A 16,077-nucleotide genomic window follows, 5' to 3' on the forward strand; every position below is an offset into this window, starting at 1 on the left:
AAGTGTGGACAGGACTGCAGCCTCACAGCCCAACCCTATGCCTGTCTACTCAGAGGGAAGTCCCATTATAGTCAATGCGGCTTACTCCCAGTAAAGTGTGGACAGGACTGCAGCCTTAAACTCCCGAGTACCCCTGCAGTGCCTGGCGCCTTCAGCCGAGGACGGCGTTCCAGTGACAGCTGCCTGCGTCCCCACCCCCGTCGGTGTAAACAATTTAGAATTGGCTCCCATACTTTACAGTCCTAGGCAAGCCTGCTCTCATTGGTCTGGCTTCCTGTTCATCATCTTCCTTCAACCGACAGACCAATGGTTCTCCAGCGCCCCTGGCAACCCGTTGTCCCGCCCCTTCGCTCCGCTTCGGTCGTGGGGCTGGAGTTGAGCTGGCCTGTCACTCAAACGTTCTTTCTCTGACCCAAAGGCGTCCGAGATCTTCGCAGCGCGCAAGGCTCGACGCGATTGGCCGCGGAGAGCCGTCCATCAAGGAGAAAGCGACGACGATTGGTGGTTCGTCTTCGGGGAGGGGCGGGGCTTGCCCTCCTCGGTCCTTGGTGGCGTCCAGCCAGGCAGGCGACTCAGTCGGTCCGTGGTGGCCGCGGGCTTGCGTGGGGTGTGCGCGCGCCCTCTCTTTACCTTGCTGGCGGGGCCCGACCGAGGCCGCTGCGGCCCAGCTTTCTTCGGAAGGGGAGCAGCCCGCGCCCTCTCCATGGCTCCCTGCCCCACTCCGGCGCTCGCCACCGGGCGCTAGGCTCCCCCAGGCCCCCTCCCTCCGCGCTTCTGGAGTCCTGGGTGGGCACAGCCGCCTGAGGGAGCGCCTGAAAATGAGCCGTTCCCTGGTGCGTAGGACCTGCCTTACCTCCTCCTCCTCCATCTGGAGGCAGGTAAGGACCGCAGAGGGCAGGCAGGCAGGCAGGCTGGTGGGTGTGTGGCTTGGGATGAGGGGAACCAGAAGGCGGCTCCCTCCCTCAAGCGGGAGGGTGACAGCGGGCCGGGGGGACGACGACGTGGGGAGGTTTAGTGTGTGGTGACCCTGGGCGGCGGCGGCGGCAGCAGCAGCAGGAGGAAGCTCAGTGGTGCAGCCAGGCTGGGCTTATCTCTTTGTGTTGGTGCTGGGGAAGGGGGGGGGTCCAAGGTGGCTTCTCTGGAACGAGAGCCCCCCTAAGGAATGAGTGTTGCCTTCATTAGGCAGATGGGGAGTGGCCAGAGGAAGATGGGGGGTGACCTTAAATGGGGGGTGACTGTTGCCCTGAAGAGAAGTATGTGGAGTAATATGAACACCAGTGAAGGAATCCTGTCGGGGTGGGGAGAGGGAATAAGTTGTTCAGAATATCATCCCCTAAAGTAGTAGTTATCAAACTGTTGGTCTGGGGCCCGCCAGTGGGTCGTGACCCACTTTTATGGTGGCTCACAAAACTGACAGGGCAGATTAGGTAATGTGCATCAAGGGTTAAACAAGTTGCAACTTGGAGGGAAAGCACTACTACCCAATCATAGCCATGCTCCTTGGCATGTATAAATCAGGCAGCAGCCTCTAGGGCAGTGTTTCTTAAATTGTGACCCACTTGGTGGGTCCTGAGCCAATTTCAGGTGGTCCCTGTTTATTTCAATATTTTATTTTTTAATATATTAGACTTGATGCTACAATGGCATGTGACTGCCTTTGGGGAAGTGTTACACATCTGTACTCTTAACGGCTACTATGTATATGGTTTTAACAAATGGAAGTTACTCCTGGATAAATGTGGGTAGGATTGCAGCCTAGGATTGTTAAAACTTTCTGTTGATGTCGTCACTTCTGGTCATGACATCACTTCCAGTGGGTCCTGACAGATTCTTATTCTAAAAAGTGGGTCCCAGTGCTAAATGTTTGAGAAGCACTGCTCTAGAGTCTCCAAAAGTTTGAGAACCACTGCCCTAAAGCAAGAGTTGCCCACTTTTTTTTTCTCTTGTGTACCCCTTGGCGCCCATTTCCATAAATTGTGCCCCTCATATTAGCCAAATGAGGGTGTGAGGGCAAAGAGGAGTAGTTGCTATGCCTTCTTTCCTTCCTCCTCACCTTCCATGCCTGCAGTAACTTTGCAAATAATGATCTGTACTATTTTATTGGTCATAACCAAGTAAGGGTGGGTGTGTTTTACACTGAGGTTGTGGGATAAAAACGGTACTGTAATGAGGATATCAAATATCACTTGGGCTGTAACACTGTACACACTTTCCTGTGTCTTGTTAAATATCATAGGACTTCTCATTAGGCATGCAAAAGATTGCACTGTTTTGTAATTACTCAAAGGCAACAGTATCAGGTCTGTGGAACTGCTTCACTGAAAAAGGATTGATCTGACTTCACTGGGGAAGTTTGAAAGTACTTTGATGGTTTTGTTATAGTTTTTGTCTTCCTTTATGTCACATGGATTTGCCCTGGGTGCATTTGTTTTGAGATTCTTTGCAGAAAGAGGTTAAAACTGCTTTACTAATGTACTGCCCTTTTGTAGCTACTGAAACCTGTTTGCTCTTCTTATGTGACTTGTCACTTCAGTGCTTAATTAGCTATTCTGAAGTTGAAAGTGTTGATAGCAGTTTGTATTACTAAAATCATTCCTATGTTTCTTGTAAAGTATTTTTAGTGACATCATTAGCATAAAATCCAGTGTCTTATTCTAAGATTTAAAAAGTTTTTATGATTGGACTTTAGTTCCTGTTGCACCTTGATATTTGTAGACCTATCAAGTAAATAAGGCTTTGCAATTTTACAACCTGAGATAAGGGTAGAAAGCCCTTTACACTAGTAAATGTACTAATAAATACTTCCATTGTTTATTCTTGGCGTGAAAGTGTGAACATTGTGTAATAGCGAATATGTCAGGCCCATTTAATGACATGATAAATGTTCATACATCCTCAAATCAGCATACCCGGTGTTTTTTGTCTTTCCTGTTCAGTATAAACTGCATATCATGGCAAATTAGTTATACAGAATGCAGATTTTATGGTATGTTGCAGCTTTTAGTACATTACTTTGACTAGGTTTACTGTGACTAGGTTTACAGTATCTTAAAAGGGTCTTTGTAAGAATGGTTTTCCTAACCTCTATTTAGGTTCATATTGGAGTGATAATAGATGAACTTCATCTAGCTTTAGATTGTGTTTTTGTTTCAGAATATGTGTGAGTTCTGAAGAACAAGTTTGTCCAACAGAGTACAGTGTCTGTAATGTCCCTAAACTAAAAATTAACTGTACTTTTGTGACTTTGAACTATGATGCCTAATTTTTTTTAAAAAGACCAACCTAGATTATAACAAATTCAAACAGTATTACTTTTGAGAGAGAGAGAGAGTTACAATAGGAATAGAGTAGGAAGGGGATAATGAGTTGTTATCTCTTGTTTTAGTTTTTGGAATTATTTCTTGGATATGCACACAAGTAAGAGCTTTATATTTTGTGTACTATTTTGCAACTGGATGGAAAAATGAATCCAAGAGGGGAAAGGTTTGGTAGTACAAACTAGAAGTGGTCTGATTTTGTCTGCAAGGTCTACTCTTTTTTGAAGAAGCCAAATGACCCACTGATGTTCTAAATTTACAAAACAAAAGAGCATACAGTACTTGGAATCCACAGTGGGGTCAACCTGGTGCTACTAGTAAACCCCTAAGAAAGATATGATGGTGATACCCCCCATTACTTTGGCTGATGACTAAATAGCAACAGGTGGCTTTTCCTCCCTGAACTTGTCTGATGCTTTTTTTGTTGCCATAGAACCAGATAGCCATTTCATTTCCTATAAATATTCTCTGCTTCCATTCTCTGTACTAGAAATGGGAACTCTTTGCCACTGTCTCACCAGCCAAGTATACTTCTTCCTAACCAATTTAGTATATCATTGGGGTATAATCCAGTGAACCTGTGGTAGTGGCAATAGCAGCTGCTGGTAGGAGGAGTGAGCTGCCTGCTATGATTTGCTTTGCAAGCATTTTGGCAAAAGAACTGGTGCTGGGGAGCACACCAGAAGTTGACCAGTGATCTAATAATGGTGGACCATGTTCTTCTGCCTATCTCTGAAGCAAATTACTGTATAAGGTGATGTTTGCCCTGGTAATCATTCTGCAATTCTCAAATTGTAATGTCTTTAGAAACTCCATTGATAGTTTAAATAAGTACCTTGTGCCTAGTCACTCGTGCACTCCCTACCTGTTTCCAAACTTCCCTGTGTTATGTGACTTAAGGCTCTTCTAGAGGCAGTTTCTATTTGAAATGTTGGTGAAGTTGGCGCCAGTTCAGCATTAGTGGTGCAATTTCCTCTTTCTGTGTAACGAATTGGGATGGAGGAGAGTGGAAGTCATGCTGTGGTGAAATTGCCTGTCCAGTGTGTCTCCTTTAAAAAAAAAAAGTAAACAAGAGCTAGGGAATGGGAAAGCACACAATACATGTTTGAAAGGTCACAAATGGTAAAGCAAGAGAGTGGGTGAGCCATATTGGTATTCCCAGATGTATAATCATGCACTGAAGCCCCACACCTTCTAGCTGTTGTTCTGATGAATGTCTGATAAAAGCCCAGGTCTGCATTGTTAGAGTTGCAAAAACGTGCCTAAACCATCTTAGCTGACTTTCAGTCTTGCTTTCATAGTGAGCTTGCACAAAAATTTGTTATCCATTTAAATGTGTTTGTTATCCATTTAAATTGAAAAAGAAGAGCTGACAGTGGTTGTACTTGTGATGATGAATAACAAAGCATTATCTGTCTGACTTCCACAGAGCTAAATAGGCCTCTGATCTTGCTTTCTCTTTTCCAGAACTTCTTTCTTTTGAATCTGTTGAGATGAATTGTGTTCTCTTATAACTTGTTTATACTGATTGTGCTCCTACAAGTATTGGTATCTTTTTAGCATTGATTCCTAGAATTCCTACTATAATATTAGAATGTTGCTGACCAAGTATTTGCTGTTGAAACAATAGCCTTGTACAACTTCAACATACATTTTGTGTTGCCTCAACAAATGAGTCAAGTGGTCGATGAAGCTGTTCAATATGATTGACCTGATTTCTTGGTAGTGGAAAAACTACCAAGGGGAGGAGATGAGACTATGGCAGGGTTTGGAAAAGTCTACCACTATAGGGGTTTGTTTATGGTGAGTAAAATAGAATTACAGCCTAAGTCTTACTGAATACAATGGGCTTACTTCTGAGTAAAATAAATGACAGTTTTCAAACACCTCTACCTGCTGCAGATTTTGTTTGGGGTGGAATATGCTTGGGCAGTTCAGTCCCTTGAATAATAAGACTGGAAAACTGATCAAATGGTGTAATTTAGCCATTTAAAAACTCTGACCACACTGAAATGTCCCACAAAAAATAATCATATTTTTATACCATCTGCAATCACTTCATGTGGCTACAACCAAGGGTAAAATCAGATAGTAATTTAATTTTATGTTGTGGGTATCTTTTTTAGCCATCTTGAGTTTCTGAATACAAAAGGTGAGGAAAAAATAACATACACAAATGGCAGCCCTCTTCTTTATTGCATCATGGAATCACTTGATAGTAACTCCAAGTATTGTCAGAGATGTCCACACCCACCCATCTCTATCTCTTAAGAGCAGGTACCCCCTTGCTCTAGAAATCTGTCCTGAGAGCTTCTGCCCTGCCTACTGATTTAAGCCATACAGCCTAGCTTCTTCTGCTCCCTGTATGCTGATAACTGCAGGAACACAAGGTTGAAGAGTAAGCAAAAAAAGCTATAATTCTATTTTATTGGTATTCTGTTCTTCTTCCTCCTTAGGAGGGAAGTTTTTGTTTAAAACTTGCAATTACATGAGTTGCATGTATAAAATTGTATGTATTAGACTTGTCCAGTGAACTTCATGGTTGGTGGGAAATGGAATCTATTATTATTATTAATAACAGTATTTATATACCGCTTTCAACAGAAAGTTCACAAAGTGGTTTACAGAGAAAAATCAATTATCTAATGCAGTGTTTCTCAAACTGTGGGTTGGGACCCACGAGGTGGGTCGCAAGCCAATTTTTGGTGGGTCCCCATTCATTTCAATATTTTATTTTTAATATATTAGACTTGATGCTACCATAGCATGTGACTGCAAATGTCACAGACCTGTACTTTTAACAACTATGTATATGCTTTTGACAATGATAGTAAACAGGACTTACTCCTGGGTAAGTGTAGGTAGGATTGCAGCCTAGGATGGTTGAAAATTTCCGTGCTCAATGATGTCACTTACGTCATGACATCACTTCTGGTGGGTTCTGACAAGATTATTTTTCTAAAAAGTGGGGCCCGATGCTAAATGTGTGAGAACCACTGATCTAAGTAGATGCAAAAGAGCACCAGCAGTCGGCCACTAGAAAAGATACTGCTAGGGTGAAGAGGGCCTGTTACTCTCTCTCTGCTAAATAAAAGAGAAGCACCCACTTGAAAAAGTGCCTCTTATCCAGTTAGCAGGGGGGTCTTTCTAGTCTAAATTCAACATTATATTTGGTATACTTCAATTTTTTAAGAGTTTGTATAAAGGCATTATTGCTTGGGTTGTTGACTTTCTCTTATTCAGTTTACCCAGTGTTCAGGCACCTGTGTACAAAAGCAAAGGGCATATGCATATGCCCAAATTGCACATGACTGAGACCTTCTTAAAACTTGAATTACATATTAGTTAAAACTGTACGCCATCCTTGGTACATAGAGCAGGAATGTGAAAAGGGATCACAGGCCCCTTTATGCGTACATATGGGCACCAGTATAGTGGTGGAGAAAGCCTGGTAGTCAGGATACTGGTGAGTGATTGCTGATTGGTCTGCAGGTAAGCAGGAGCCAGAAAGAGGAAGGGCTAGGCAGCACAGAAGAAAAGCATGTAAGAGGTGAAAATGTAAGAAAAGGAAAATGGGGATTTTTTTTGGAGCGGTGGTGAAACTTTAATGTTTGCTCCCAACATCTGGTGTACAGAGGTATACTGCTCCTGGACATAGAAGTTCCATTTAGCTATTGGAATTAAGCAGGGCTGAGCAGGTAGGAAAGGTTTTGGGTAGATGTGAGTGAAAATACAATTGGAATGGCTGGGGGGGGGGTGAGGTTGTAACTCCCTTACCAGCTGCCTCTCATGATCACATCAATCCCACTGCTGTTCTGCTTCAGTTACACTAGGATACATTTGGTTTATCTTGGGAGTTCTGAGAAAACAGAGCATTAGAGAGCCAAGTCAGAGGAGCCTACTATCACAGAGGATAGAAAGTTGGGGATTGCATCCTTAAATCAGAATTTATTTAAACAAACACAAATGTTGCACTTGCTCACTTTTCAAGTCCAAACCCTAGCTGGATCAGATGAATTGTTGTTGGCATCCTTCAGTCTCGGAAGACTATGGTGTCATGCTCTGAATGGTGGTTCTGGAACAGAGTGTCCTCTCCAGTGCGCGAAGCCTGGGTAAAGTAGGTATGGAGGATAGGCTGTTACCCATGCAGCAAATCCCCCCTCTCCACGTCGCTGAAATGGTCCAATGGAAAGGCAGAGGCCAATACGGTTGGTTCCAGCGACGTTGCAGGAGTTGCCAGAACGTGACTGTGTTCAGCCATGAACTGCCTCAGGGACTCCGGCTCCTGATTTTGCCTCGAGGTTGACTCCTGAAGCCTTTTCCATAACTGGATGTAGCCACAAGGCAGTGGAGGTTTGGGATCAGAGTTTTCCTTCTCTCAGATGAGCTGCCTTCCCAGGCTGACGAGTCCCATCTACCCGGTGGCTGTTTAGTCGCCTCTTACGACAAGTACAGCCAAACTGAGGGCCTATTCTTATCCCCAGCCCCCAGGGGTAATCAGATGAATATGCTCATAGTTAAGAGATGAAACAAAAGTCCAGTGTCCTGAACCTGAAGAGAGCGCATGAAGCAGCCAGACCAGCATTTGTGAATCCCTTTACAAAAGAACTGAAATTCCACCGGTCAGCTGTTTAGTTGCTAAGGAGAGGAAATCTGCTCCTTGCTTCCCCTCTCAGATAGCTGATGTGAAATTTTTGGAAGATCTCTGAATGTAGTGCCTCATGTTGAATTAACCTATTTCTGCCCAGCCCACAGGTGTACACATTTGATCCCTGTTGCGTGTATGCAACGTTGGGCAGAAATTGTTTAAAGAGGAATTAGGGATCATATACGTAGGTCCTGTTGTATGCACTGCCCCAACCACCACAGAAGCTTGTTCTCATGTGTAGTTTCTCTTAGTGGTTTGGAATGCAGTGCTGTAGTCCAGACTCTAGAACAGGGGTGTCCAAACTTTTTGACAGAAGGGCCACATCTCTCTGACTCTGTCAGGGTCCAGGGAAAAAGAATTAATTTAAATTTCAAATTTGCATAAATGAATATATTAGAGATAGAATTTATGTGATTGAATGATAGTCTTGCAATAGCTCAAGGTCTATAAAAGGCCTTGAACAAAGCAAGGCTGGCCTTTCCTTCACTACCATTGCTGCATCACAGACATGAAACAGCAAGCAGTGGAGGGAGCCCTCATCCCACAGCTCACACAAGAGGTCAAATGATAGCCTTCATGATGAATGCAGTTGCATTGGGCCAGTGTGGGCTACAGTAAGTGTTCAGAGGACGAGAGGCTCATTGGAGACTGGGGGCTCCCCATGGGCTGAATTGGAAGACCCCAAGGGCCACAAGTGGCCCCTGGGCCAGGGTTTGAGCACCCCTGCTCTAGAACATTCTAAAATAAGGATTTAAAAATGTTAAAAGTACCTTTTTAAACGAAGATGTAATATTTAATTCGGTAAAAAGTTTTGTATGTGGAAGGTAATGAGAGCTTAGACAAAATGGTTACTTGAGAGATGAGAAAAATATTTGCTGTATTTGAAATTACCATCTTGCCTAGGTGTTTCTATCTAGATTTTATGATATAAACAAAATAAGAATTCCAGAAAAGAGATCTAAAGCACAATGGTTTATTGCAGTGTTTTTCAGACTGTGGGTCGGGACCCACTAGGTGGATCGTGATCCAATTTCAGGTGGGTTCCCATTCATTTCAATATTTTGTTTTTAATATATTAGACTTGTTGCTATCATAGTATGTGACAGTATTTAGGGAAATGTTACAGACCTGTACTTTTAACAAACTACTGTGTATGTTCTTTTAACGATAGTAAATGGGACTTATTCCTGGGTAAGTGTGGGTAGGATTGCAGCCTAGGTTTGTTAAAAATGTTCCTGCTTGATGATGTCATTTCCGGTCATGGCATCACTTCCAGTGGGTTCTGACAAATTCTCATTCTAAAAAGTGTGTCCCAGTGCTAAATGTGTGGGAACCACTGTTTTATTGGAATATGAGCTCAGGAATGACCTAGAATAGATCATTCCATAGCATATTGGTGTGCTCTGAATGGCGTGTGCCACCGCCTGGCAGTGCAGTGTGCCTTGTCAATTGTCCAAAAACCGATGGTGTGCCTTGACAATTTTAGCACCTTGTCATTGTGCTATGAAATGAAAAAGGTTGAAAATCACTGGCCTAGAAGCTCCTTGATGCTGTAGCGAAGTGCTATAGAACTGGTCATTGTCTAGAAAAGAGAACATGGGAAGCTATCCTAGTATAAAATTTATTAACCCATTTCTGCCCGGCCGACAGTTGTACACATTTGTTACCTGTTGCATACATGTAAGGTTGGGCAGAAATGTCTTTTAAATATCAGAAGATACCAATTGATTGGATCAGTCTAGAACGAAATGAATTTTAGTATTAATATTGTTCTGTGGTCTTCAATCTTCATGTCGCAACCCCAAAATAAGAAAGTACGAAAGTGGCAACCCATTATAAAAATTCCCATTTTTATACATTCTGTCTATAATTACACAAATGGATTTGAAGTACATACTGAATGGGATTCTTGGTTTTGAATCTTGTTGCAAAACTTTTAAAAATGTGGCTTTTTGGAGGTTGATGAACACTGTCGCTAATATTTGGGATACATTTAATCCAATGTGTGTGTATATATATGACACATGTATATGACACAGAATGTTTTAGGCTTTAATTTCATTTTACTGCTTGGAATGTAGCCATATTATTTAGTTGACTAGACCAGAGGTTCCTAATCTGAGGTGTCACTTCTCCCCAGTCAGATGATAGTGATGTCAGTGGCTCAATTGCTGGTGCTGCCGCCAGGTCAGAAAGATTTTTTAAAACTTATGTAGGGAGTCACTGTGGCTCTCCGGAGGTTCCAGAGAACCTGAGACCCTCTCTGCAGGTCTTCCCACACCTCTGAACTGCTATAAACAGCCTCCCCCCAAAACCATTTCCGGTTTCATGACAAAAACCAGAAGTGGCTTTTGGGAAGTCCTGAGAGTTTGGGAACCCTTGGACTAGTCGCTAGATCATCACTTAAAATTGGACTTCACTTGGACTAGGAGCACCAAGTAACTGGCTGTATTGGAATCATGGAAGATCTGGCAAGGAGGTAGGGTGTGGTGTCAGCAGTAACCGCTTTAAGGGTAAGGCCTGGGCATCCAGCAGAGTGTGCTGCACAGCTGCAGCCACTTGAAGGCAATAGGGATATAAGGAGCACCTGAGGCAGGAAGGGTTTGTGGGTAGCAGAAGGAGGAAAGCTTGAAGAAGATACAGACTGGATTAATGGACTGAGGAATTGATGGCTAATGGACTGCTAGAACTGCTGATGTGTGAATGGATTTGAAAGCTGCTGGAGCAGGAACTACTGGAGACACCAAGACCTGCTGAGGACCAAAGGGCTGCTGTAGTGGCAGGAGGCTGCTGGCAGAAAGGAGGACTTCTGTAGGTTAAACAGGCGAGCTACCCTGGTGGTGGGGTCCAGCAGAACCAGGGTCATTTTTTGAGAAAAGAAGGGCAGCTAATTAGCTGAAAGTAGGCATAATTCTCCAGGTGGAGCTTGGACTGGGAATCTGGCAGAACACTGGCCAAAATAACAATGGACCTAACAGGAACTTCTCATTTTCTAAGACTGTAAACGTTTAACTTGTCCCTGACCTAGGAGTTTTCATGTATTTGTTCACTGGGTGTTGGTGGATTTAGACGTTGGAATGATTTCATAAGAATAGAGAGAGCAGAGAACACAAACGTATAAGTTTTACTATTTGAAAAAAAAAAGTAATCAATTATTGATGGTACACACATAACATGGTAACTTCTGTCCATGCTGAAGTGCAAACTGCTATATCTGGAGGATTGCAAATGCCCTGTGGTTCATTTATTTATTTGTCTTCTTGCATGCAAAGTCTCCCACCATCTTTTTTCAGAGCAAACCAAGGTTAGCATGGGTACCCCAATCTTAATGCTAATTATTGTTAGCTGCAAAATGGAGTTAGCAATTTTCTCAGGTTTGTAAACTGGAGATCAGGGTACAAGTAATGCTAACCATGGTTACCTATGAAAAGAGAAAAGGAACTTGTATTGGAGGAGGAGAAGAAATGCATGAACTTGAGAGAGTAGCGCATGTGAATCTTTGGGTTGTTAGTGATCTCTTAATTGTGGTTATTTTCAGTGTAGACATAGTTCTGCACTGCTTCCTAAGATAGGCTTTTCCAAGATGCATGTCTGACTTAAATTGTTCTGAATAATTTGAGAGTATCAGAAATACAGTATTGTAAACTTGACCTGAAACCTTGCTGAACTTGAAATGAAAAAAAAAATGCTGCATCAGTCCAAGGCACATTGCAAGAAAGTGTACCACCACAAAGCTCATGCTTTGGAGGTATATTTGCATTTCTTCACAGTAGTTATAAAGTATTTGCATAAGCAAATACCTCATTACTACCTACTCAGTTCAAGATCTAGTGTCTGCTGTGTTGAAATAGTTTGTGATCTTCAATAATTCACAGCCTCTGCCTTCTACTTTCAGTGTGGAAAACTGCAAAATTCACAAGTTGTTGATACCTTTATGCACATGAGAATTGATTTGATTTTTGTGCTTCATCCTGCTCTTCTATCCATTCTTTTATATTCCCAAACCTTTTTGCACTATAATATAGGGTCACATATATTTTCCCCATCCCCTCTTTTCAAGGGAAGCTCTAAGAGTGTGCCTCCCTGCAAAGCATAAATGGGAACTTTCTTCCATGTGATTTTCAGTTATTTCCCCCCCTTGCTACCTCCCATGTTTCCTTGGGGCCCATTGACCATTGGGAACATTTTTGTGAGGGTTAGAAGAGCTTTCCTTAGAAGGAGGAGATGGGGAAGATGCATAGTGTAAGCTTGTGCTTGTGCTACTACAGACACACCCTTAAGATTCATTAGTTTGTGTTTAAAACAGAAGTAGGTCCAAACCCTGTTAGAAGTTTGCCTCTGTATACTCCAGAGCCATTGTACTCACTTAACAGTAGTAAGCTCTCTCTTAAACTCTACTACAATATGGCTTGCTGCTTGGTAAATGTGCATGGAGCTGAAACCTGCAAGGCAATGTTTGCATAGGGAACTTAATAATATTTAATGCTATTTGCTTGAGTTCTTATTTTGCTAGTACACTAATCCAATTCAAGTCCATAAGTATTCAGATCTATAAGTATTGTGGCCTAGGACATTTCAGGAAGGAAAACTGTTTAATTGGGTATCTTTGTTCAATTTTTTTAGTGTCAAGCCAGAGAGAAGAAAAACAAATTGATCACCTAGGATGTGAAAGATCCTCTTCTTTCTAAAGATTGCTTGCAAGATGGATCGGAGTAAGCGAAATTCAATAGCAGGGTTTCCACCACGACTGGAACGTGCTGAAGACTTTGATGGGGGTGGCGGAGGTGATGGAACCGTGTCTCAGATAGGCAGAGTTTGGACTTCTTCATACAGGGCTTTGATAAGTGCCTTTTCAAGACTCACTCGACTTGATGACTTTTCTTGTGAGAAAATAGGATCTGGTTTCTTTTCAGAGGTGTTCAAGGTAGGTGGCATTAACAATTTCTTTTTCCTTATTTTCTTTTTTCCTGTATTCCCTATTTTTTGTGTAGAAATACAAGCAAATTATGAGTGCATGAACGAACATTTCTCTTGTCAGAGCTTATGAGTATGCTTTGCCTAAGATCATAGTGACAAAGACTCTTAAATACTTGTTTCAATTGCCTTTAAGAAACCTCTGGGAAACCTTAAAGCACAAGGAGGTGAAATACCGGTGTTAGTTTTGATTGCTGATTGACTTGTCTATGTTAAATGCATGCATGTATTTAATATCTGTGATTTTGCCATTGGATTGTGATCTTTGAGTCATGGTCTTTTGCTCCCAGATCAGCTTAGTAACCTTTGTGAAGTGGACATTCAGATCAACCTAGCTAAGGACTAACTGAAGAAACAAACTACAAGTTGTGTGGAGAGGGAAAAGACTTTCTGGAGAAATCAGCCAAGCTTGCAGTCTTCCCCTTTAACTCATCAGTTAGAAACCAAGAAGTTGTCAAAGAAAGTAATCTAATCAGCAGAATTCTTTGAAGTATAGGTGTGTGTCGCTTAGTGATGTTCCAACTAACAACTGACCACATATACAGTAGTCCATCGCTGATTTACTATAAAGTTTAAGATGTTGATTGTGTCCTTAGGAGGCCCCAGAGGCCTCCGCTGGATCACATCAGGCCTCAAAATGGCCCACAGAAGCTTCCAGAAGCTACTTCCGATTTTTGGAAAACTGCTTGCTTCCAAAAACCAGAAGTAGTTTCCAGAGGCGTCTGTGGAGGCCCAGCATAACCCAGAGGAGGCTTCTGGGGCTTCCTAAGGACACCACCAACACCACTAAGGTACTGTTTTACACATTTTTTGTGGAACTTCACTTGGAGTTACTACAATATAGCCCCATCATTAAGCACCGCATACCTGTATGTCCCTGCCAGGTTTTTCATTTTAAAAGCAAAACTTAAGGGAAAAAGTGATCCAGTTCAGAGTTGTCCAGGATAACTAGGCAGAAGATTGTACTATTAGCTAGCTAGGAGTGCTCTAATTGTTTTGAGGGAAAGATGGGTTATAAATCTTTTAAATAAGTTGCATTTACAAATATGCAACAACTATGTCCCAATAGTGTGTGTGCAAAAAGCAGTCTGCCTTTAACCTGAGCTAGAACATGACATTTAGCCAACCTTCTGCTGATGATGATCAGGGTGCTAGAATTATATTTCTGAGCCACAGGTTATCCTTTAGTTTGAATTATTTTTAGTTGGTGTTATTGCATACAGTCCCCAATTTTAACCAGACATTGAGTAAGCTATGAGAGAGTTGGTATTGTTAGCATATTAATGGTGTAGAATTCCCTCTGATCTTACTCAGTGGCCTCGCATAAATAGGGTGGGACAGAGATAATGCGTTATTCACATTGGTCACTGTCAATGTTGACCAGGGAATTATGATTATACTGCATGGTTATTTCACCTACTTAAGTCTTGATGCCACATTTCATATTTGAACATAATATTTTCGTTATCTTCATTTGTTCCAAACCTTATTGAGGCTTTTGCTAAATATGAATTAGCTCTTCTTAAAGCGGAAACTCTGAATTTCCCTATCTGCATAAACCACAATTTGGTATTTTTTTGTGGGGAGAGAAGGACTTGACTGAATTAACAGAGAAACTAAGATGGCTACCAATAAAAGGGAAAAATAAGAATACACAAAAAGACAATGAAACAGCAGCCACTGGATAAGGGCATAGCATACGAGGACATAAAATGGAACCCATCTGATTAAGTTGAACTTTTTCCAAATATGCTTGAACTTGACCCTAGCAGGTGCTTATTAAAATAAGATAAATGCAAAACCTAAGGTCAGGTTTGGATGCAGAAGGAAAGTATCATTTCCTGTTATGAGAACAAACCTTGGAGAGCGATGGGCTTTTGTACACAGACTCCTTGTGTATGAGAGGGAATAAAGAAAGCTGCAATTTTAACTTTAAGAGCAGATTGCAGTTCTATATTACAGTATGTGTGATCTTGAACTGAGGTTTAACTAGATTTGGAACAAGTTAGGATGTCAAACCCTACATAGTTAAAAATACCCCACCATTCCTTGAGCTCATACGAGCTCGTATGTAATGCAGAACTGAAGTTTGTTCCTAAAATGAAAGCTGCAGAATCTTTTGCTCTCCTCTTCCATGTGGAAAAGGGGAAGTGCATGAGCCTGTGACCCTGAGGTTGTTTTGTTGGAGCAGAAAACAATTTCCCATTAAGACTGATTCTAATACAAGGTTTTAGGAAGACCAGAAGGCTGTTCTAGAACTTAAGTCTTTTGGAAAGTTACTAGGTAGTTCTAGTTTCCACTCTAATAAGGATCTCCAGACTGAACCATCAGTCTCCAGCAGTGATGAATTAACAGCTTTTAAACCAAGTATTTTTCTTTAAGCAAAATGAAAACACTGTAAATATTCAGGGAATTTGATGCACATTTCAAATGACTTGGGAAATGGCAAGTAATACCTTGCAGTTGGAGTTTACAAGGGATGACCACTGTTGTGAGAACTAAAAATGTATTTGAGGCTGACTTAAACTAAAATCATGAATTGAACTTGACCTGTGATATTATTGTGAACTCCATTTCATGTGTATACTTTGTGTTCAATAACAATTCATGCTGGATGAGGAGGTGTCTTTACTTTGTATTGGCAGTTGGAAAATGAGGTTTAGTGGTATAAACATATTGCAACTGCAGCTTATTTCATGCTGCTTGTGCAAGCTCATGTGAATTGGCTCACAAGACTTGCAGTGTACAGTTTCCTCTTAGGTCTAATTTACTAAAAAAAAGACCTCCTTTCCTGAGGACCTAGTACATTGGCTGATATACATGGAAATCATGAACTGCAGCAATTTCTGCTTTTTAAAAATGTTTTCATCCACCCAGTTTTTTTAAATATACCAGAATTTTCATCTTCCCCCTGCCTGCCTTTTTCGTGTTTCTGGTATGTGCCCCAGCTGTTATGCCTTACAACTTCTATGCCTATTTCCACATCCTTACTGATCTGAGTGCAAAGAAGCTCTTGATCAATTTGATTTAGTGTAGGAAAACTAATGTTTTAATTGTGGCTTTTGCAAACCACAGTAGACAGCTGTGTGTGGTCACCAGGATAGATTTCTTTAATAGGCATTGATCTTAGCATTCTCT

At 41.8% G+C, this 16,077-nt stretch overlaps 1 protein-coding gene across 2 annotated transcripts in view; it reads left to right on the forward strand.

Moving 5' to 3' along the window:
* Positions 1–579: 579 nt before the first annotated feature.
* Positions 580–16,077, forward strand: part of TESK2 (testis associated actin remodelling kinase 2) — an 82,299-nt gene continuing 66,801 nt past the window's right edge. Inside the window, exons 1-2 of one of the 2 annotated variants that reach the window (XM_066626193.1) lie at positions 791–878; positions 12,589–12,889. In XM_066626193.1, coding sequence (XP_066482290.1) covers positions 12,668–12,889 — 222 coding nt within the window. In that variant the 5' untranslated portion in view covers positions 791–878; positions 12,589–12,667. Of the gene's footprint in view, positions 879–12,588; positions 12,890–16,077 lie in introns of both variants that reach the window. The other variant, XM_066626194.1, reaches the window with a different exon arrangement.

The sequence above is a fragment of the Tiliqua scincoides genome, chromosome 4, assembly GCF_035046505.1.
Source record: "Tiliqua scincoides isolate rTilSci1 chromosome 4, rTilSci1.hap2, whole genome shotgun sequence".
In the NCBI taxonomy this organism is placed as follows: Eukaryota; Metazoa; Chordata; class Lepidosauria; order Squamata; family Scincidae; genus Tiliqua; species Tiliqua scincoides.